Source organism: Notolabrus celidotus, chromosome 4 (genome assembly GCF_009762535.1).
Source record: "Notolabrus celidotus isolate fNotCel1 chromosome 4, fNotCel1.pri, whole genome shotgun sequence".
Classification (NCBI taxonomy): domain Eukaryota; kingdom Metazoa; phylum Chordata; class Actinopteri; order Labriformes; family Labridae; genus Notolabrus; species Notolabrus celidotus.
In genome coordinates, this window is record NC_048275.1 from 26,961,313 (window position 1) to 26,983,426 (window position 22,114).

Genomic DNA, 22,114 nt, shown 5'->3' on the forward strand with positions numbered 1-22,114 from the left:
TGACCCACTGAAAATAATGCAGAAAACCTTTGACAATCAAAGATATATTATTAGTTAGCGAACAATTAACTAAACTGTTAAACATATATAAACTAAGGACGAAATGAACAAAGCAAAACAGAAGCATGTATTCATGTCTGAAAGGCAGCAAGGCATCAGTCCCCACTTTAACATGACTCCCCTCTCAGTGCAGCAGTGGACTTTAAAATGCTACAGAACAGGTGAACCTCGTTAGGTAATCATTTATTTCACCAACAGGTTAGACAGAAGGCAAGCTGAGAGATCCACATTGATGGGGTTTCTCTGTACATCCGTCCTCTACACAACTGTACAAGCGTGTGGTAAGTGATAAAAGGTGCATCATGAACATAATTTTGTGGAATTTTCCCCACTTAACAAGTACCAGAGTCGTGGCAAACATATGGTGCCCCGTCCCCGCAACCCTGGATGACATTCATGCCCTGCCATGTGTCCTTCCATATGGGAGGGATTAGGTGCATCCCTGGGTAGGGTGTTTACTGCATATGTAGCGTGAAAATCAATGCATTGTGATTCCATAGCCTCTTTCACATCCACTCTCCTGACAATTTTGGGAAATTTCCAGGAGCTTTGTCCCAATAATAGCCGACAAAACAACAGAGTCTGACGCTATGGTTACAGTGTTTGCATTTACAACTTGGGGCTTGGCTTTCTGTGTGGTTTAAGGCACAAACTGACCATGCAGGAGATAATTCTTTGGAGAGAGATTCTGGCATTTGTATGAAAATTTTACCTTGCTTGTTCTTTTATTAGTCAGCGAGTACATATAGGAGTCAGGATTACTGTTGGCTTTGCCCCTGAGAGAGTGGGCTGCAGTGATGAGAAGAGCAGGTTTTTATAAGTTGTATGTTACAAATCCTTCGCCCCCTCTCACTGGAGAATCGTGAAAGGGAACAGCAAGTCCACTGTGTTCCCAAGCTCTCAGCTTCTTTAGTCTGATAAAAACAAAACAGCTGCAGAATCTCAATCTGTTGGAAACACAATGGTAAACTAGTGCCAGCTCACCAGCCAATGAATTATAGACAGGCTGTTGGGTTCTTATAACTTGGCGTTTATCCTCACATCCAAATCATATCCAAATATGGTAACAATGGTCCAGAAAACCAACTTGGCAGCTGCAGTCAAGAAACCAGTAGGCGACTTCACAGTGGCTACATCTATAAAGTCATTGTATTCAAGGCCCTTAAATGTACTTTTGATCCGGAATATGTATATTCCATATTTCCCTTTGGGATTAATTAATGTACAAAAGAGTGCCTCAATGTAATCTTATTGAAACTTAGACACGATTATCCAGTTTGATGGTATCAATTTGACATGGCTGGGGTCACAGACATTGTTCTTAGCCAAGTTCTCTTTGTAGGCTGATTCATTTGTAAAGCATGAAATCCTTCAGAAGAGATTTAATTTACTGGCATCTTTTCCAAAGTTGTTATTCACACATGTCCCTTAAAATTGCAACTGCAGTTATTTTGTAGTTTACAAAATATCAAAGATGGCTGTTGAAGCAGTACCAGAGCACCAGACCTCCTTGGGAAAAGAAAGGAGTATGAAGCAGTTACAATTTGTGCATGAAAAAGCTGTGCCTTTACCTCTGCCCACTCAGTTTGTTCAATTTTCCCTACTTTTACTTGCTGCATTCACGCATCAGCTCACCCTGACTAGTTGTGGAAATTGTTTTTGGGGGCTGGTGGGGAAATGTTTAAATGTAGGAAAAATGTGGCCATACGAGTTCACACATGCAGCTCACCCGGAAAGATAACTTAGTGCATAGTGAACGTAGCTTAACACTTGTACCACATGGTGTTACTTTACTGTAGAGCACTCATTAACACCCAAGTCTATTTGCCTTTTAGAGAAATGAGACATGGGAAATCAATTATTTGACTTTTCTTTTGGTGTTTTTTTCAGTATAATCAACATTACAACTGAATATTTCTACTAGAATATAACAGCTGAATGTTTTCATTATGTATTACAATGGGAGCCTTCTGTGACTAAGATGCTGAACCAAATGCATTTTTTTTCTAGAACATTATTACTCCATTGGACCACTTTGTTAACACCATGTTGTTGCAGTCCAGAGTGCTTGAAGGGCTGGTGTGACCATGACATTCTTTGCATTTCTCTACATACTTTGTGGGGAGCAGAAGTGCAAATTTAATAAATCAAGGCATTGCTTCAGTGACATAAAAGAGCAGTGCAGAAAATGTGTCAGCATGCAGAGTGTTAATCTTAAGAGGATTTGTAATGCTAGCTGTTGAGGTAGTGGGAAGTCCTGTTCTTAATGGACTGACACCGTCTCCCACAGGAAGATAAATGGTGTCCTGGGTGGTGGGAGTCCTTTCTGTGTTTCCTCCCCTCCAGACTCATGCAGAGGCTTGGTGGAGGAAATGAACAGCCACTGACTAGTGAACCACCCCCTGCTGCTATTTCTCCACAAAGCCACCAGAAACACCGAAGCATAAAAGAGGATGTTATTGATACAGCAACGGAGACGCCAAAGATCTTCAATGACGCAACAGGTTTCTGGATTTGTTGCTGCACGAGACATTCTTTGATACAACAAAGCATGCTTCAGCACCGCCCAAAAAGGGCTAGAAACACCTATGAGCTTCTTCATACCCTTTTCTGCATGCCATTATGCTTTTTCCACTTCTTTTATTGGTCTATACGATGAATATGTCCAATTACGCATCATCAGACTTTTTTGCTTGGTCTGCCAAGTGGGTTATGTTTTGCATATCATACAGTGACTTCTGCAGCATCCTGTTTACATCATATCCTACCTCCCGAGAACTCCCTTCACATGTGAGAGGGAAAATCTTTCGCTGTGGGGGACATGTGTGAAAGAGCAACTCTGGAAGACTGCAGGAGCAAGCCATCCTGAAATCTGCTGTGCATTTTTTGGAATTATGTTCCAGCCTATATATTCTTCCAAGTTGACAGAGAATAGCTCAGCTCAAGACAGATCATGTCTGCACCACTCAGGATGTATTGCAACCTGATATAAGCATGAACTATCACATCCATGCCGTTTTTGTGTACAAAACATTTGCTCTGACACAATTCAAGCACATTTTACTTGGATAACATTGGTGCCACATATGGCCCACTCCACACCTTAATCAACACAATGGCCACACCTGTCCCAAAACCCCCCAGTGTAACAAGTCATGCCCGGCTCGTGACATTTGGGAAATGTTATATATCCACACAACACCAGGCAGTGCCCTTGCAATGCAAGAGTGCAAAAAGTGGTCCCAATGTGTGTGTTGTTGAAGTGGGTACATGTAGTCCTGTTATCTGAGGCAGACACACAGTTGAGAGGTTTGGTATTTTACAAGGACACTTGGAGTGACAATAAATCATTCTGTCAAAACATTTAAAACTTCAGTATTATAACCAACCTGCACTCTCGATTTAAGCACAGTTTATTGGGAATTAAAATTGATCTTTGCATTGATTTTGGCCCCTCCGTGTGTAACAAGTGTTAGAAGTGTTTCTGATGAGAATCGTAAACATGTTTATTAATGCTGCAAAGATCGTCTTTTTCCCATTCATGTCTATGTGGTTTCCGGTGTTTCTGCAGCCAGCCTCAAGCGTATTCTCGATGTATTGCAGTTTAGAACACTTCCGCATTGGCTTCATCGTTTGAGACCGGAGGTTGCCGCTTGTTTAAAACACTGCTGAAAACCTATCTTTTCTCCTTGGCGTTCGGTCCCAGCTAAGCAAGAATCCTTGGCTTTTTACTTTTTTACTCTTTTATTTCCTAAATTGAGCTCTTACTATTCTTTTATTGTTTTTATTTATTGTTATATTGTGTATGATTATATTGTATTTTAATATCTGTACAGCACTTTGATCAACTGAGGTTGTTTTAAATGTGCTTTATAAATAAAGTTTGACTTGACTTGACTTAATCTTACATAAACCCTTTGGCAGCAGTCACAGGCATTACAAAATGCATGTATTCAGTTTTGTTGCTCATGCATGTATTTGCTTTTGTGGTTCATCAAGAATAATCAGTATTTAGAACAGTCTATTTAATAAACAGGAGCTTTGATGGATGAAGTTTCAAGGTTACATATAACAAAGACATGTTTATTAAACCTTCCTGTATTATATAATTGCTATTTTACGTCGTTTTGTGTTTGTTGAACCTCAACAAAGTGAGGTGATACGTTACACAGTAAATTGCAGCTAGCTCAGTGTGTGTGTGTTTGTGTGTGCTTGTGTGTGTTAGTGTGTGTGTAGGCCCGGGACAGGACGCCTCTCTGTCGGAGGCTCCAGCAGGCTAAAGGCTAAAGCAGCTCAGAGGCTGTAATCCCCGTATGAGACCATCATGGCTGCCACTCGCTGAGCTGTCAAGCTCTCCACAAAAGAAAAGGTAAAAAACGACACAACTACGCTCACAACTACAGCTTTAGCGTCAATGTTTACAACCCGCCTGATTTAAAAGCACCTGTAACTCGATGTGAGGTTAAATAACTAGTCCGGACTAACTTTCTTGCCACGCTTTTTATTCCTCAAGTTATTTCGTCTTTGAAAGCTCCTGTCGCGTCAATTCAAATCACTCAAGCGCTGTTTCAGAAAGCTCACACAGTTAGCTCGATGCTAACATTAAACAGCACCGTGTGTGGGTTTCCACGGTGGAAACTGAAGACTGCATCCGATTCTCTGCACGGCACTTTTATCGTAACTTTGCTATTCCCAAGACGGCGGTGGTTGGTCGTTGCAAAGGCAAGCTGGCTCATCACTTTGTTGTGGTTAAGTCAAACTGCACAATGGCCGCACCGCGCACACAATAATCTGATCAAACTACTACCACAGCCACTCTGTTTATGATGCACTGCATTGTGTCGTGAGTATTTAGTTGCATGTTTTACTGAAGAGCGTGTAGTTGTGTAATAAAGAGCTGAGTATAACTATTGAGTGAGCAGGTGAGTTTCAGTGCAGTTTCCTGCACCCGGGGGCAGATTACAATCCAGGTATTAAGACTGATCTACGTGTGATGAATTAAGATCCATGTGGACACATTTTGAAGCATTGCCAGCAACAGGTAGCAGAGAAGTACTGTGAATGAAGCTTATTCTTATGTGTTTACTGCAGGGGTAGTCTGAAATCTCCAAATCCAAGGGTTCATTTGGATTTAGACACATTTAGGAAAACCAAAACCGAAAAGAACATCTACCAATGGATTCATTGATCATTCTGCACTTCTTGTAACTGACAGAGTTGGGATCAGGATTATGCTAACAGTGTTTACTCAGTTCATCCCCGAGAGACAGCATAATTTAAATACTAGAAATATGCAAAAAATAGCCAGAAGGCTAGTTTACTTGTTTAATTTTAAATGTGTGTATATGTGTTTTGCTTTGAGCACATGTCTGATGTGCAGCATTCTGAGTGGGTATCCTAGACATTATAATTGTAGAAAATCAGAATAAGACATGGACATTTTATACTTTTTTCAGATAAATTGGAGCGTTGATTTGATTTGCGTACTCATTGTGAGTCTCAGTCGGGTTTTTATGGCTTTACTTTGGCGAGACAGCCTCTTCCCTGCTTTTGCTCTCAGCCCGGAGTTAAGGAAAGAAAAAACAACAGTTAACAAACAGTTTGTAGAGCTGGGGCTAATTGCACAATTGCACTGCGGGGAATCTATTGTCAGTAGTTATGTTAACAATGTAATAGAAGTGTTGTTTTGGCCACATCTTAAATATTTTTAGCCACTTTCTGTGGTCATTACATCATTATTGTTTCTCACGGGGAAGGCTAAATGATGCTAAAGCCATGACTTGAGGGAAACAGGAGGCTTTTCCAGTTTGGTAGACTTTATATGATACTTTAACTCTTGCAGTGAGCAAAGTTCTTGTTGAAATGTGTTTAAAGGGATACCTGAGAGCCATGCTGTGGCATCTTTGAAGTGCCTTTCTTTCCTTAGATGCGCTCCAGAAAGCTGGGGTGAAAGTTATTGTTAATGGAAGATTGCAGACCCTGCTTATACTGATCTGAAGATAACATCTATTCAGATTATTTTACATTTGAGAGTCACTATGATGACACTCCTGGTTGCCTGAGGCATTATAAAACAGAGAAGTCTCGATACACAGTAGGAACTAGCAAGTTCCTTTCCAAAAAAAAAAAAATTGTAATCTCTTTGATTTGCTACATTTGCGTTGGAGCTGTGTTCTAATCATATCAGTGATTCTTTATGTTTTCCTTCACTGTCAGAAACCTGAAGAATGGATTACAAACGGCGTGTTAACAAGAAGAATAGGGATTGGCACAAACGGCTCCACCTCAGGAAGACTGCCGTTCAGCCCCCGACTATGCAAAGTGAAGATAAGCGTGGACCAAAGAAGATAGCAGGGGAGCGGGGGCAAAGCACAACGTGGCCTTCATCAAAGAAGCCCCCCCAGGAAGCACAACAGAGGACAAACGACAACGGAAATACACTCAGGTTCACGTGCTCTCAATGCGGGGACAATGTGGAATATGTTCCCAAAGACTTGGTGAGACATTTTGAGGAGAAACACAGAGGGAGCCCCCCAGTGTTTCCCTGCCATATGTGTAGTTATAGCACACATGAGTTCTCCTACCTACAGGTTCATCTGCTAAGCCACAAGGACACTTTTTCTAGCTGCAACATTTGTAATGACAATGTTCAACGCACGTGGCCTGAGTTTAGTGCACACCTGACTCTGTGCCACTGCCAAAACGGCAAATTTTTATGTGCAACATGTCAGAAGTTTTCAACAGGTGACGTTAAAGTGTTTTTAGAGCACATGTATGCTCATAATTTGAGCCTGGAAGGAGCTGATGAAGATCTGTTGCTGCACAAAAAGGATAAGAATAAAGCGTTGTGCTGTCACCACTGCGGCTACAAGGCATCTCACAAATGGCTGATTACTAAGCACATCAAAGCTGTCCATGTCTGCCAGAATGGTAATCAGAGGAGGGAGGAGAAGGAGGCTCATTCCATAGCAATGAAACCAAATGACCCCCCAATCCCAAAAATGAAGCCGAGACTAACAAGAAGTGCAGTTAGAGAAATGTGCTGGCTGACAGAGGACTGCCTCGCTTTGCCCGGGAAAGAATTCCTGGATAAATACTGCCATCTGTCAGATCCTCAGACAACTCTGGAGGAGACTCAGCAGTTTCTCATGAAATCTGTTGCTGGGGAAACCGGTGACCAGAGGTGGACCAAGGCCCTTAAAAACGTTTTGTCAAACGTCCCTCAAGACATGAATCTTCACTCAAAGTCAGAGAACGGCATCGTGTCCAACTCATCCGATCTCACCGTCCTTACAGTCAAGAACAAGATTACTGTCGCCCAGAATGGTGCTAAATATTCCAAGAGGTTAAAATTAATGCCATCATCAGAGAAGGAAACTGTTCCCCTCGAAAGTGCTGCTGATGATGCTCATTGTGTGGTTGACCAGAATGGATGTCAGTCAGATTTAAATGATAGCACACTTGAAACCAAACAAGATATTTACAACGTTTCAATGCCAGACCAGAATGAGCCATTCAAGTGCACACAAATGCAGGAAAATAGAGAGAATCAGGAAGTAAAGATGGATCAGAACAAAGTGGAACACATAAAGAAACAAGAGGAGACTATGCATGATGAAGATGGGAATAATATCTCCAACAAGCTTGTCGAGCAGACGCCTGTTCATAAAGTTGTACCAATAAATACAAAACGAAAAAGAAGACGAAGAAGAAAGACCAGGAGTAAAAAAATGGATACAAAATCAGCAGCACTGGCCTTGAAGATTGTGCTGAAGAAGAATCCGGTGAAGGAGAAGCAGTGGGTGTCACAGAGCTCTCTGTCTCCATCAGCAGGAAGTCAGACAGATCATGACCTGCCAAGCCCTCATGCATCACCTGAGGGGAAAACAATGCTGCTACCAGAGGTGCACCTGAAGAAATGGACCAAAACTCCCAAGCCTGACCCATCTGAAGCTGTCATTTCAACATCAGGGTCAAAGCTAGACGAAAAGCCAACCCCAGTTTATGTTGGAAAGCCCATGGGGTCTAAAAGTATGGACAGAAATGGCCACATTGAGTGTGACAGCCTAAAGCATGAGGTAATGCAAGATGATGCAGAGAAGTCAGTGGAAACAGAAGTGGACAGGAGCTGTTCAGCCGACAGGACAGCTCCATCAGAGAGGAGGGCTGCAGATCTGTGCTGTGAGAGCGTCCAAACATCCAGGGATGGCATGGAGAGCCATGTGTCTGGTGATAAAGCCAGTTCTGCCACCGATGGAGCGACTTCTCAGAGGAGCTACAACAAGTCTTCCCCTGAATCCCAGCCTGCCATTACACCACAGGGTAAGACTGCAAATTATAGCCTCCACTGCACATAATGGTTGGGGATTTAAATGTGGAGGCATTTTCTTGACATTAGGGCTGGGGACAGAGGCTAAAAAAAACAATTCAATACATTTTTATGTATGGACATAGATATTTATCACAATTTATTTATCAGCATTTTTTTAAAGTTATCTTTTGGGCGATATTTTCACCTTTTATTGGATAGGACAGCTGGAGTGGAGAGACAGGAAATGTGGGGAGTAGAGAGTGGGGGGAGACAGTTAGCATTATGGTTGAGGCCAGTAGCTGAACCAGAGACTGCTGCGATGAGGACTGTCCTGTGTACATGGGGCGCACACTCAAACCACTAGGCCAATGGTGCCCCATATCCTTTTTTTAATCAGTAAAGCAGATTCATATAGAGTTGTTACAATACCATCATTTTGAAATTTGATACAATACCATTACAAATCTAACAATCAATACCTGTTTCGATATAAGGGCAAAAAAAAACAACAGTTGAAAAACTGTTAGAAAAAATGACATTTAATGTACTATTAATAGTAATGAAAGGCAAATAAAAAAATCCCCCCAAAAATGTCTTCTTAAAACAAAATATTTCCTCTGAATTATCATTCAGAATCCAGAAGAAGTCATTGTGTCATGTTTATTTGCTAAGCGTAAACCTCCATCAACTCAGTTCCTTGAGTGTCCACATGAGGCTGGTCACGAAAATGTTGGAAACCACATACACACTTATTCAAAAAAAGACCATCTATAAAGCAGAAATTAACATGTTTAAAGCCTGGTACAAAAAATGATTTCAGTCGATTTAAAAAAAAAACAAAAAAACAAAAATAGTTTAGAAGATATTGAGATTACAAGTGGCATAATAAGAGGCACAGCTGACTTGACTGGCAGGCTGGCACATCGTAGCTGTTAGCGAGGAGGCATAAGGCCCACCTCAACTCCTCCTCTTTGCGTTTGCCAGGTCGACCGAAAGTCAGGTTGAGTCAGCATTTCCAATATGACAACCGTGGACGATAGGCCTCAAAATTCATCTTCAGAAACAAATGGATGACGGCACTCACATGAAACATATGGGGACTAGGTGACATCACTGTCTCACTTCTTTGCTCTATGTCTGTCACTATTATAGACACTACATATGGGCAACGCATATGTGTTTATAAGAGACCAGGCTAGTTGACCAGGATAAAGGTAATAAAATAGTCAAAACATACTGTGAAAATGACTTGACTACATGTAAAGTAGTGTCAACCAACAGTTCTGTTGTTATTTAACGCTTTACAGCCAGTGCACACACATGCTATGTGGTACCTTCAGGGAAATCAACATGTCAGCATGCTCTGGTGAAAGTCCAGCCCCCCAGTCTGTTTACTACAAGTCCAGCAACTGAAAAAAAATCCCCTCTTAGCCAGCACAGATGTTGCAGGTACACAGAGATAGCCGGCATCATTTTGGAGAGCACATCAGATCATCTTTACTCGTGGCTACTGCTGCTGCCTCTTAATGGGGGAAAGCAGTTTTGCTCTGCTGACCAGCAGTCTGGGTTCATTTTGCAGGGAACATCAACAATCACACCCACTGTTTACCCATCAGACCATCCTCTTAAAGGGACGGTCTCAGGTCGGTAACGGGTTGCTATTACTCGAAAACAACATTTAACCAGCACTGCCGGCATGGGTAAAAATAAATGACGGGTTTGACTAATTAGTAATGCTGCTGCCGAGGATGATGGCGTTTCATGATTTAGTCAACTAATCGCACGTCCGTAGTTAGAACAATTAGTATAGCAGTGAGTCAGATGTGAGTAGGGACTGTAAATGTAAATGATTGCTTTAGAAACAGATCTAATATTGGATGGAGTCATGAAAGTGGAGGCCTGGATTTATCTATTTTTTTTCCAGCTTTCAAATTAGACTTAGAAGACTCACTAGCTGTGATTGTCTTTATTTTACCCTTTTCAAGATTTATGAGATTAAGGAAATGTGTTTATGAATAGTGTTTGGTTTTTCAGGGGTGACTGTATGATAGTATGAATTTGAAGTGTTGCTATATACTTTATTATCAAACCTTTTAGTCCTGTATTTTAAGAAGCAGGCTGGGGCTTGTAACCAATGCACTTGACCAAGCAGTAAACTTAGAAGTTGAAGTGAAGACACAGAGAGGTGACTTTGACCTGCAGTTAGATTTACAAACAGAGCTGACACGTACTTCTGACCTCTCACTGATGTATAGAAGTTGACCTCAACAGTATTTAAGAGCACTGTTAACTTACAGTCTTTGTCATCACTTTGTATTCTTTGACCCGACTGTTATCAACCATGATACTGTTGTGTATAAATCATCAGGTAGAATTCTAGTCTCTATCTCTCATAGCGTTATTGAACATTGCCCACTATCACTGTAGCGGGTGAAAAAAGCAAACAAACTGTGAGGTTTGTTTCAATAGTCATTCCTTTTCTCATCATAAATCCTTACCTAGCTTGTTCCATAGACTGTGTAGTATATGGATGTATTCTCTGTCACGTCACCTATTTGTTTCGGAACAGGAGCTTTGAAGCCTAACATCTTCGGCTCCCCTGTTGGAAATGCTGACTCAATCTAACCTTCCTTTAGCGTCTTTGCCAACAGCTGCAGTGTGCCCGCCTGTCAATAAAGTCAGCCCTGCCTCTTATAATGCAAAACTCATAATCTTAGTATCTTCCAAACTACTGAGTTGTAAAAAAAAAATCACCCCCTGTAAAGTGTTTGCTGATAGAGAAATGAGCTAATCAGACAAAACCATTTTTTGTACCAGGCTGTGAACGTCTTTTATTTTTGCTTCTGGTACTTCTGAAGCCAGCCTCATGTGGACACTTGAGGAACTGCAGTTTTTAGCACCGCTGCACTGCCGCACTGCAGAGCAAAGTTTTCCTTTCCACAACAAAAACATGATTAAATTCATTGATCCATTTTTGAATTTGGGGGGATTATTGAGAATGTTTATTGCCCTATTTGCAGTGTTGTGCAAGTTCACACTAAAAATGAGCAACCTCAAAATTCAGTTCAACTGGATTAAAATGAACTAGTTCTTATTCATAACTTTAAATTTTGAAGTCAACTGTCCAAAAAATTAACAAGTTTAGCTTTTCAGTCATTTTTTAGCTGCATCCTGCGACTCTTGTTCACTCTAGCTTAAATGGTACAATCCCAAACCCTCAATGATTGACTAAATGAATGAAACTAAATGAGTCACTACATGCTGCTGTAGAATCATAGACACACATTAAGATGAAAAGCCATTAAAAAAACCATATGGTTTCACCTCTGGAATAATGTCACATAAAGCAAGAAAACAGATCGGTCTTCTGAAGTCATTTTTGTTATGAAGAATGTTCATCATGTGGAAAGCTCTGAAAACTCAAAACACTTAATGTAGCCATAACCCACATTACTACTTTAGACAGAACATATTTTAGTGTTTTAGCTGTAAAGGAAAATTTCACAGTGTAAAAAAGTACAGTGAACATTAAATACGTTTATTATCATCCACTTTGATTGTCTGTCTCCCTCTCCTGTCAGCTGCACGGATGAAAAAAACACTGCAGCTGTGAAAACTTAGAAACACACACAAAAATATAATCATTTTTTGAACATTTGGCTGAAGGCTCTGACTCGCAAAACACAATTACACAACAAGAATCTGCTTCTCAAAGGCCCTGTGAGGAGTTTTGAACTGGCTGAGAAACATACTGAAAATGATACTGATGCCTCTCTATGACCTTCAATAGCAAACGAGACCATCCACAACAACAGTGATACCTTCTCTGTTGACATTTTTAATGCCTGAAACCGCCCTGAGGGGGTAGGTGTCAGACCAGATGATGGACATCTTGCTTCAGAAACACCCTTTATTTGACTGTTTTCATTGAAAATAATCACATTGCCTGATAAAGTTGACTGTTAAAAGGCAACAGGGTGAGGATTTTGTTGAAAACACTACTTTTGCATGTATAGGACAAGAGATAAGAGGTATCACTTTGTCCACAAGGGGGCTCCAGAATCGATACAAAACAAAAGTTCCTCACAGCAGCTTTAAATGACGATGTAGGTGAGATGGTTTTAATATCCCTAAAAATAAAGGACTAGATAAAACTCTGAGCAATCGACACAAAAAGTATATTGCTGTCAGTCTTCACAAAGCTACACCTCTGTAAAAGCGCACACATGGGTCCAGTATGTGTACAGAATAAATGAGATTCCTCTGGTTGGAATATGTACTAATTTGTCCAGAAAACCTACATTGCATGAACTGCTAGCAGCATTAGCCATGCCAAATGCAGGCTGACTTCGGCTGGTGTAAAACACGGTGCTTGGTAACTCTTGATAACTCTTGATACCTCCAAATGTGAGTGGTGAACTATTCTCATGTTCCTGTTCATCAGTTGCAAATTGAGCCATTAACTTCCCTGTAAACTAAACTATGAGCGTGTTCAATGAATACCACACTGCCTACTTGATTGATGTTCAAATATAGTGTTCAGATGTTTACGATCTAGGGCAATCTTGATCCTGTTTTTACATTGCTATTTTCACCCTTTGTTTCACAGGTGTGTTAATCTCTGAAGATGTAAGTGCTGCTCTCATTTCTGAGCAGACTGTCAAGGGTGTGATAGACAAAGATGTGCCTGCAGACTCCTGCCCACGCGAGTCCTCCCCGGCCTCTCAGTGCATGTGGCAGCAGGCCCCTAAAACCCTGGAGAGGACCTTGAAGTTAGTAGCCATAAATCCCTCTCAGCTGGTGAAGCGTCCAACGGGAGACCAACCAGTCGTGGTGCTAAACCATCCAGATGCTGACATCCCTGAGGTAGCCAGAATCATGGAGGTCATCAACAGGTACAGAGGAGAGGTGCAGAAGGTGGTGCTGTCTCGGAGGACCGCGAATGCTCTCTCAGGTGTCAATGGAGAAGTTACCGAGACGGATGCCCGGCAGGATCCTGCAGAGCTCGGTAAAAACTCTGTACAGGAGAGGTTTTTGTTAAAGATGAGATTCCGCAGGTTGAGCAGGAAAAAGTACGAGGTGGTCGACGCTGTGTCACCCAGCAGGGACACGGGGACAAAGTTCAGCTGCTGGTTTTGCGGCAGGGTGTTTGCATGTCAGGACACATGGATGGTCCATCGGCAGCGGCATCTCATGGAGTGGAAACGGCCAAACTGTGAAAACTCTTAAAAAACGTCGCACACACTGGATGGAAAAGTCTGGAAAGTTTGCAATACAACACAATAGTTGAAACCGTGTTCGCCAGTCTTCTTAGTTTTTTAAAGTCTTAATTCTGATCAGTTGGTTTAGAGGAGGATCAGATCATCTTCACATTCTCAGGGTCAACATTTACCTGTTGTCTCTCCCCCCGTTTCAGTAGCTTCGTACATACTCTTTGTAAGTCATGATCATTTGTAAAAGGACGTGCTGTCAATAATTCAGTTCTTTGTATAGTTTATATTTTGTCAATGCAATAGCTTTATTTAAGGTGATTTCAGTACACTGTCGTAAGGAATCTTTTATAGAACACTGTAATTTGTATATTTGCCATACCACCTATGAATCAGTTAATGTACGGGTAGGCTCTACAGTGTGGTAGCTATCATATTTATGTTTGTGGAATGGGAAGCAGAGACCCACAAGTTACTCAGATATACCAAAACTGTGTGTTTATAAAGAAAAACAGACAATAAGCTGTTTTATTCAACATTTATTTATAACTTGTAGGGTTTAGCCTTTATATGCTTGTGTGTTTTTGGGCCCTCAGAAGAATCAGCTTATGTAAGATGTTTTTTTTAAACTCCAAAAAAAAAAGTCCAAATATAGTTTTAATAATCCTTCATTTAGAAAAGTCAACCTGTGTTTTGTGATTTCGATGAAGTACAAGCAGAATCTTTTCTTTTTAAATCGGGATGCAAGAAGCCTAGATGATCTGATTATTTCTCTCTCAGTTAATTTCCTCTTTTTTTTTTGACTTGAACTGATAATCGTATCTTTTAATTGCACTATGACATGAGGGTTAATATTTCCCGTTACCTCACATTATCAGGCCGAAGCCTTTGACAATCTCAGCCAGAGTCCTGCTGTGGCTCAACATTTCCTCAGTCCCTCAGTATTCCCAGCAGGGGGGGACGGTGGCTCCTGTGTGCATGTTAGTGGACGAACGTCCTGCATCCTTGTTCTTGAGGGGAACACTTCACTGTGTATATATACCTTTTTAAATTCACATAGATTTATAATTGTATATAGTCCAGATAGAGGTACTGTAAACTATGACCAGATAATTTTCACTAAGTGCCTAGGACTCTCTGTTATGCAACAAAATGTGCATGAGTATGATAGCATTACGTGTTTACCAGAAAGATAATGAACCAGTCTGTCAGTTCCTGGTGGCATTTTGTGATGACTGAACATGTGACTTGTACAACTCAAGAGTTTTATTAAAAACAAAATATACAAACTTGTTTCTTTGGCTCTGCAAAGGCATAGAGAAATGATTTGTCCAGCTGCCTTCTCAGCTACACCAACACTGTCACATACATTTTCATGCATTTTATAACACTGAGCATTAAGAACACACCTTTATATAACATGAGTCAAAAATTCTTCTCAGTATGGTTCTATTTCTTCTCTGCTGGTCCAGCCATGCAGGCGAGACGAGCACACAAACCTGCTAACAGAACTTCTAATTCCAGCAGGTGGAGGGAAATCAGACAGTCAGGATTCTGGTGGTGAACACAGCAGCAGCTGGTGGGACACACAAGTCCGGTCAGTGGTCTGTTCGCTCATTTAGGGCTTCACAGGGTGGCACAGTTTGGTGGAGTCCTTACTGTTACTCTGACTATCAATCAGCACAAGAGGAGTCCTCTGGTGATTCTCAATGATGTGAGCCACGCTGTTGAAATACTGTGGAACACAATAATATCAAATATTTAATAATTTATGAAAAGTTTGTCCACGTGATATAACACAAAGCATAATGAGTTAAAAAAATACATTTTTCCTGTTTCTACCATCCTGTTCAGACGGTACCTAATATGTTCATGTATAAAACAGCATCAATGCCAAGCAAGATGACATAACACCCACATCATAAACATTATGGGGATTATGCAGAACGGGTCTTAGCAGCTCTGATATAATTTGCATACATAATTGCTCAGGATTTGTTAAGCAAACAGCAAAAGGAAGGAACATGAAATATTCAAAAATGTGAATAAGCAGAGGAAACCTCCAGGCATGTTCCTTGTTCTCAAGAATAAATGGTATATTTTGCACACTCGCAACATACCGACTAATCATCCTTCAGTCTTAGGAGGAGGATTGGACATATTATGTAAAGCCTGTTGTTTACTGTCAGTGAATTTGCAACTATTTAATTGTGATTGATTATTATATTTCTGCAGCCAATTGTTGACTAAAAAATACTAAGTGTAATTACACATTCCTTTTTAAATTTTAGTAGTTATTTTTTATGTTTATTTTGTCATTCAATGTTTGGTGCAAAAGCTGGAAAATAACCCACATGCCACATAAAACTTAAAAGCCTTTACATTATAACAGGCAAACAGAGAGAACTCTGCTGAGTTTGTTGCATATCAGACACAGTAGAAAAAACATAGTTGTTTTTGCTGCTAATTTATTGTTGGATTTTTTTTTTAAGCGGCTGATATTACATGCTGGTTCCCTCTGAAATCACTGCTTAAAGCCCCTGTGAGGAGTTTTAAGCTTCTATTAAAACAATAACATTAAAAGGGATGCCTTTATATGAAAGCAAACACGCCATCAGTAACAAGATTACATTTTTTATATTTTAATCATTTATACCTGAGGATGTAGACGAAGGACCAGATTGATAGCATCACTAAAAGCATTAAAGGGATATTTCAGTTTTTTAAGTGGGATGTCTAAGTAAGATGTCATTAGTAGTTGTGCTAGCCACAATGGATGCCGACTAGCTTGGTCCCTTTAGTGAGAAACTGCCCGGAGAAACAGCACGCAAGCTACGCTACAGTTATCTGCAGAAAGGACTGGTTCTGACTGGTAATTTAGCTAATTTTGAAAGAATCAGACACAAGCACCCATCTTGTTTTAGAAGAACGCTCTACTGAGAACTTTTCAGCACTTCTGCCATCAGAAAGCCTATTTGTTCTTGCACTGTTTGCAGACGCAACACAGTGTTCAAATTGTGCCTATTCACAACAAATGTTTGGCTTATCTCAAGATGCTTTACCAAAGGAGCAGATCTAGACAGTACTCTATGTTATACTATTTACAAAGACCCAATATCAACATAGGCATACTAAGAAAATGCAGTGGAAAATATTCCTTTGCCTTTTCTGACTGTAAGAAGTCTTGTACTTAAAGGCCACAGAGAGAAATCCAGTGAAACTGAGAAACAAAAACACATACCTCCTCCCCTTTCTTCTCACTTCCCAGAGCGTACTGCTTAGTACCTGGGATGAAGCGGATAGGGATGTTGTATACTCTGCCATGATAAATTACCACCAGCGTGTACGGCTGCTGCATGTCCTGACCTGAGCTCTTTCTCACCATAAACGCCCCGTCCTGAAACAGAGCCGCAGTCACCATCACACTCATTTTTACTGTTTGAGGGTATAGGATATAATGTGCAAGATTGCTACTCATTTGCACGATAAATGAGACTCACTTTATTTGCTCGGTATAGGACCTCGTAAGCAGTCTTGCGGTCACATGTGTTGGCGTACCAGGATTTCCTATACACATCTGCATCCTAACAGAAAGTAAATGAGGATTAGCAGAGTTTTTAACCATCATTGAGTTCATTTTTCAAACAGAATATAAGAGCACACCTTGTCTTGATTTGCTGATTCATCTTCAGGAGAAACACTCTTGTCAGCTGCTTCTGAGGCAACACACAAACAAGAATTTAAATAATATAGTCCATTTAAATATGTATAAAAGTAACAATCACTGCACTATGTGTAAGTGCAGAAGCCCTGCATGCTTATTATATGGCTTTAAGTCTGCTGTGAGACTCACATAGGAGCTGTACTTACTGGGGGAGGTAAACTGTGGAAGAGGAATCCTGCAGGAGAGACCACAAACAGAGCAGAGCACAGTAAATGCACAGCACGAAGCATCCATAAAAAACTGTTTCTAAAAAGAAGTCTAGAAGCAGTCAAAAGGCTCACTGTAAATACAACATCACCTTACACCAGTGTAAGATAGGGAAGCCTGTTTTAGCAAATGTGACCGAAAAAGATACTGTCATTTACTTTAAAAACAAAGGTTCTGAAGTTTTATGGAATCATCTCAAAATATTAGCCTATTATCACAACATAAAGTCAAAATAAGATGTATATACTAGGCCATTATTTGAGAAGTATTTAAGTTTAATATTTACTTTTTAGGAAAGTTTTCATTACTTTTAGAGTTTAACTCGTTATAAAGACTCAAATACTCTCTCTGTTTTCATTGGCAGAAGTTGGCTTCCAAAGCAAACTACTTGTTTGATGTCTTACTTTGGTCGTTTCAGGTCCAGTGTAAACGTTTTTGGTGGAATCTTTGGCTCAGTTGGCATCACAGGCAGTGTTCGACCTGTGGAGATCCACACTGTTGGTTACTACTCTGTGTTTAATACTTGGTAATAAGAAAAATCTGAATACAAATATCACTAATGAAGCTGTTTCAGGGAGTATAATGTAACGCTCATCTGGGTACAGCAACTAACACTCTTAAGAATGTGAAGTATACACTGATCAGCCAAAACATTGTAACCACCAGCCTAATACTGTGTAGCCCCCACCCCCTGGACTTTACTACAGGTAACCATCTTAGGGTGTGCTGTGGTATCTGGCGCCAAGACGTTTAGCAGCAGATCTTTTAAGTCCTGGAAGTTGTGAGGTGGGGCCACCATGTGTTGGACTTGGTTGTCCAGCACATCCCACAGATGGTTAACTGAATAGAGACCTGGGGAACATGGGGGCCAAGTCAACACCTTGAATTTGTGGTGTTCATCCAGGCCACCTTCTTCCATTGCACCATCTTCCTGTTCTGATGCTCATGTGCCCAGCGTAGGCTCTTGATGTGGTGGACAAGGCTGGTATGCTGCTACTCAGCCCCATATGCAACAAACCGTAATGCTCTGTGTGCTCTGACTTAACTTTTTCTGGGACTTGGGCTCCAGCTCTTCTGCTGGAGAGCACTGATGAACTTTGGCTGGCCATGAACTTATCCCTGGTTCACTTTTTTTTCTGTCTTGGAGAATATTAGGTAGGGACTGAGCACTGCAAACTGGAACCAACCCAAAACAGCTGCAGTTTTGGAGTTGTTCTGACATAGATATCTAGCCATTACAGTTTGGTCTTTGTAAAAGTTGCTCATATCTTTACACTCAGCCATTTATCTTGTTTCCAATACTTCACTAATGAAATGTTCACTTGCTGTCTAATATATCTCACCAACTGACAAGTGCTAAGGATATTGTCAATGGTCATAATGTTATGGCATAGATGATATGTTATACATGGATTGGTGTATATGTATGAAATGATAGATTAATGATGCCATCCCAATTATTAAGGGGAAACTTGCACACACAGCAGTACCACACAACTATCTCACAAACAACATAAATGATTAATGAGGAAAAAAGAAATGTATGTCTAATGCAAGTAACTGGGCAGTATAAAAGCCTCTACTCAAAAACTTTACCATATATGTTAAATAAAGAAAAACAAACTTCATCACAGTGACTGGAGCTAATGGTGTGACTGATCATGTGAATATCGTATTTCAATTGATTTAAACACTTACTTTCAAACTCCCTTGGTTTTATTTCTGGCCTCTGCAAAAGAGTAAGATAGAATGATTACCATGTCATGATCAAAGCTTACTGTAATGTCAGTCATATTAATGAATAGTAACACAGAGTGAAGTCAAGGAAGATGTATTTGATATTCCTACCGGTCTCAAAGGTGGTTTTGGTGACCTTCTGTGAGGAAAAGAAGATCAGTTACTCAGTTATTTTTTAGGGCTAAATACATTAAAGTATATTTAATTGGACAATGTTTGCTAAAGTGATGCTTACTCTCTGGGTAAAGGCTTGGGGAAGGGTTTAGGTGGAGTGTCTGAGGGTTTATTACTGGAACCTGGAGGAGAACACAATCCAATGATGAATGATCTACTGTTGTTAGCTAGCAGTCAAATGTTACTTCAACTCTAGAAAAGAATGTATGTATTTTCTTCTCCCATCCTCTAGGTGGCATGCAATGATAAAACTGTAGCGCAGAGCAGCACAGTCTCAAAAAGGATATGGAAGCAACATGAGGCTCATGATGATCCCAAGGTCAGCACTGGAAGGATCTTTATTGTGTGTGGAAGTAAAGCTAGTGCAGACGTGCCTTTTTGTAGATGTTTTTCAGTTCTGACTTAAGAGGATTCACCAGTGGGAAAACCCCCCTCAGATTTACAACATAAATGAAGTCTTTGTGAAAATGAGCTGATTAGTACTATTACTACAGACCGTGCTTACTCCCTTGATTTAGTAGTCAACATTTATGAACCATTGTATGTCCTATATTGCTTGTTTCAGGTCTTCGTCAATGCAGCACGTTTTTTTATTTTGTTAAATATTGTCCCATTTAAAGTCAAATAGATGAAGAAGTACCAAATGGATTTGGGTGTGGCCACCTGTGATTCACAAGCTGCTACGTTTAAAAAGTTTTTGGACCACTCATTTTTTTTTAGGACATTTGTTTAAATGGACCAAAAATATAACACAATTAGTCTCACACTAACCAAGCTATTACCTTATTACTCAGCTGTCTGAAATACTTTTTTCTGATTGCTCAAAACCCTGTGACAGCAGTGATTCATTTTCATAAGCAAATATGATGCAAGGGACAACCTGATCACGCGCTTCATACCAAATCAAACCACAGAAAGGAGTCAGGCACATTTCACCTCTGCCTGTTAACACTGTGTCAAAAACTTCAGGGTAGGACAAGACTCCCCTGCTCACTCAGTCGGGATTCCAATTTACATAAGCACTTTACATTTTCCCTTACATAACTTAGTGTTTACTAACCCCTTGCTTTTCTCCAGCCCCACCCTCTCCCCACCTATAATCACTCCATCAAATCAAGATGGCACCGTAAGAAATGCAGGTTTGAGACTTTTCAAATGTAGTCAACAAACCAAGTGGAAATGTTGCTGTGGCTATATCCACCTCTTATACAAAGCACATAGGTAGTTGTCTGTGCAAAAACAATGCAGTTATTGTTTGATTTATTACTCACTATTATCTGGGTCGCATACTTCATATTCATCATCGTCAATGGGCTCCTCAACCTGAAAAAAACCCCCACAATCTTTGTGACTCTGACCTCTGCCACACTCCTTTTAACATGTGTGCTTTGAATCTCTGATAACTTACAGGCACAGGAGATCTTATATTAATTCTGGATAGGAAAAAAAAAGTTATTATTAGAGCAATGATATTGCGATTTATAGCAGAAAGAGAAAAGTAGCTCTTTTTTTTAATGTTTCAGGTGTCTAAATAATATGAAGTCAGTCTCACCTTGGGCCTGGTTTTGGTGGCAGAGACGGTGAGTGTTTCGCGGGGGTTGGACACAACCTGCAGGGAAAAGATAAGCCTCAGACTGAAGTCAAAATGATTTACAAATCATGTATGTTTGTCTCCAAAAAGATGAATGAACCCAAGACAAGACAATCTCACACTGACCTGCTAGCTGAAAGATGTAACGAGCTCTCCTGTTGATGAAGATGAAGCCTCAGTGAATGACATATAAATGTACCTTAAAGTTATTGGAACCAATGTTACAACTATAGCTTACCTCTTTGTCAGGGACAATATAAACACCTGGAAAATAATGAAAGCCTCAATGAGACATACAGTAAAAACTTAAATTAATGCAAATACATTCACTTATATATTGTTTTCTTCCTTTTGTTGTTTATTTGTGATCCATATCTTGTTTTGTCCTTGTTTGTGTTTCACTCGTGTTTCCGAGTTAAGTCTACAGTACTTCCTGTTTTGTTTTGTAGTTTTTGCTCCCTGTGTGTCTGGGGTAGTTTTACTTCCTGCCCTTGTGTGTTTCCCTCCACTTTGATTACCCTCATTAGTTTCACCTGTGTCCTGTGTTCACACCTGTTGCTCGTGACCCAGTGCCTCTGTTTCCTCCCCTGTGTGTCAGATCATTGCGTCCTGTGTGTACCCTGCATCTCTTCTGTCTCCTGTGTTTTTGTTCTCCATGTGGTTCCCTTGTGTTGTCTGTTGGACTTTTGGGGATTTTTTGTGTTTTGACGTTTTGTTGGATAAATCTGCCTGCACATGAGTCCTCCTCCCTTGTCTAATTACACAAACAAAATCTGTGACAGCTATGCTGCCATTACCCATGCCAATGAGGTAAGTTAAGCCAATTTCTATATATGTTTTGTGCTTTTGCAACTCTGGGATTATGAGTTATCATCATTTGAAGTTAAGTTTAGATCTCAAGTAAACGACTAGAATTAACTTTGTAAGAAACAGTGTAATTGATAAATGTGGAAGAGGTCCACTATAGAGTTGAGGTGAAAGATGGATGTTGCTGTACTTACCAGGACTGGGTGTACGCAATGGTAAAGGTGAAGGCAACCTAGGGTGGTCTCTGCCTGTCCTGTTCCCTCCCTGCTGCACAGGTTCTGAGTAGACAAGGA

General features: G+C 40.4%; 3 protein-coding genes across 10 annotated transcripts in view; 2 read left to right on the top strand and 1 right to left on the bottom strand.

Moving 5' to 3' along the window:
- The first annotated feature begins 241 nt into the window (after positions 1-241).
- On the top strand, positions 242-14,874 carry LOC117811082 (zinc finger protein 518A). 3 transcript variants are annotated; one of them, XM_034681125.1, is made up of 4 exons: positions 242-341; positions 4,286-4,429; positions 6,277-8,382; positions 12,981-14,874. In XM_034681125.1, the coding sequence occupies exons 3-4, from the start codon at positions 6,288-6,290 to the stop codon at positions 13,598-13,600; spliced, it is 2,715 nt and encodes a 904-aa protein (XP_034537016.1). In that variant the 5' UTR covers positions 242-341; positions 4,286-4,429; positions 6,277-6,287; the 3' UTR covers positions 13,601-14,874. The 3 variants fall into 3 exon arrangements, with proteins under 3 accessions (XP_034537016.1, XP_034537017.1, XP_034537018.1); XM_034681126.1 differs by lacking the exons at positions 242-341; positions 4,286-4,429 and adding an exon at positions 4,494-4,782 and having other exon boundaries at positions 12,981-13,663; XM_034681127.1 differs by lacking the exons at positions 242-341; positions 4,286-4,429 and adding an exon at positions 4,794-4,903 and having other exon boundaries at positions 12,981-13,663.
- The window catches only part of blnk (B cell linker), a 31,245-nt gene continuing 23,236 nt past the window's right edge, over positions 14,106-22,114 (bottom strand). For 3 of the 6 annotated variants that reach the window (XM_034681134.1, XM_034681133.1, XM_034681137.1), the window contains 15 exons: positions 22,016-22,099; positions 21,253-21,278; positions 21,141-21,169; positions 20,976-21,032; positions 20,832-20,856; positions 20,695-20,746; positions 19,485-19,545; positions 19,361-19,388; positions 19,211-19,241; positions 17,917-17,992; positions 17,452-17,480; positions 17,245-17,297; positions 17,082-17,165; positions 16,823-16,978; positions 14,106-15,316 (listed from right to left, as the gene is read on the bottom strand). In XM_034681134.1, the coding sequence (XP_034537025.1) occupies positions 15,200-15,316; positions 16,823-16,978; positions 17,082-17,165; positions 17,245-17,297; positions 17,452-17,480; positions 17,917-17,992; positions 19,211-19,241; positions 19,361-19,388; positions 19,485-19,545; positions 20,695-20,746; positions 20,832-20,856; positions 20,976-21,032; positions 21,141-21,169; positions 21,253-21,278; positions 22,016-22,099 (908 nt within the window). In that variant the 3' untranslated portion in view covers positions 14,106-15,199. Of the gene's footprint in view, positions 15,317-16,822; positions 16,979-17,081; positions 17,166-17,244; positions 17,298-17,434; positions 17,481-17,916; positions 17,993-19,210; positions 19,242-19,360; positions 19,389-19,484; positions 19,546-20,694; positions 20,747-20,831; positions 20,857-20,975; positions 21,033-21,140; positions 21,170-21,252; positions 21,279-22,015; positions 22,100-22,114 lie in introns of those variants that run through there. The other 3 variants (XM_034681136.1, XM_034681135.1, XM_034681138.1) reach the window with 3 other exon arrangements.
- The window catches only part of dntt (deoxynucleotidyltransferase, terminal), a 140,561-nt gene continuing 139,994 nt past the window's right edge, over positions 21,548-22,114 (top strand). The window contains exon 1 of the mRNA XM_034681132.1: positions 21,548-21,824. The gene's annotated coding sequence lies outside the window, so the exon portion shown is untranslated. The remainder of the gene's footprint in view (positions 21,825-22,114) is intronic.

Excerpts from the sequence above, each read along its gene's own strand:
- LOC117811082 (XM_034681125.1), top strand. The coding sequence starts at position 6,288 with ATGGATTACAAACGGCGTGTTAACAAGAAGAATAGGGATTGGCACAAA. Across the intron at positions 8,383-12,980 it reads GCCTGCCATTACACCACAGG|GTGTGTTAATCTCTGAAGAT; the intron begins GTAAGACTGCAA and ends TTTGTTTCACAG.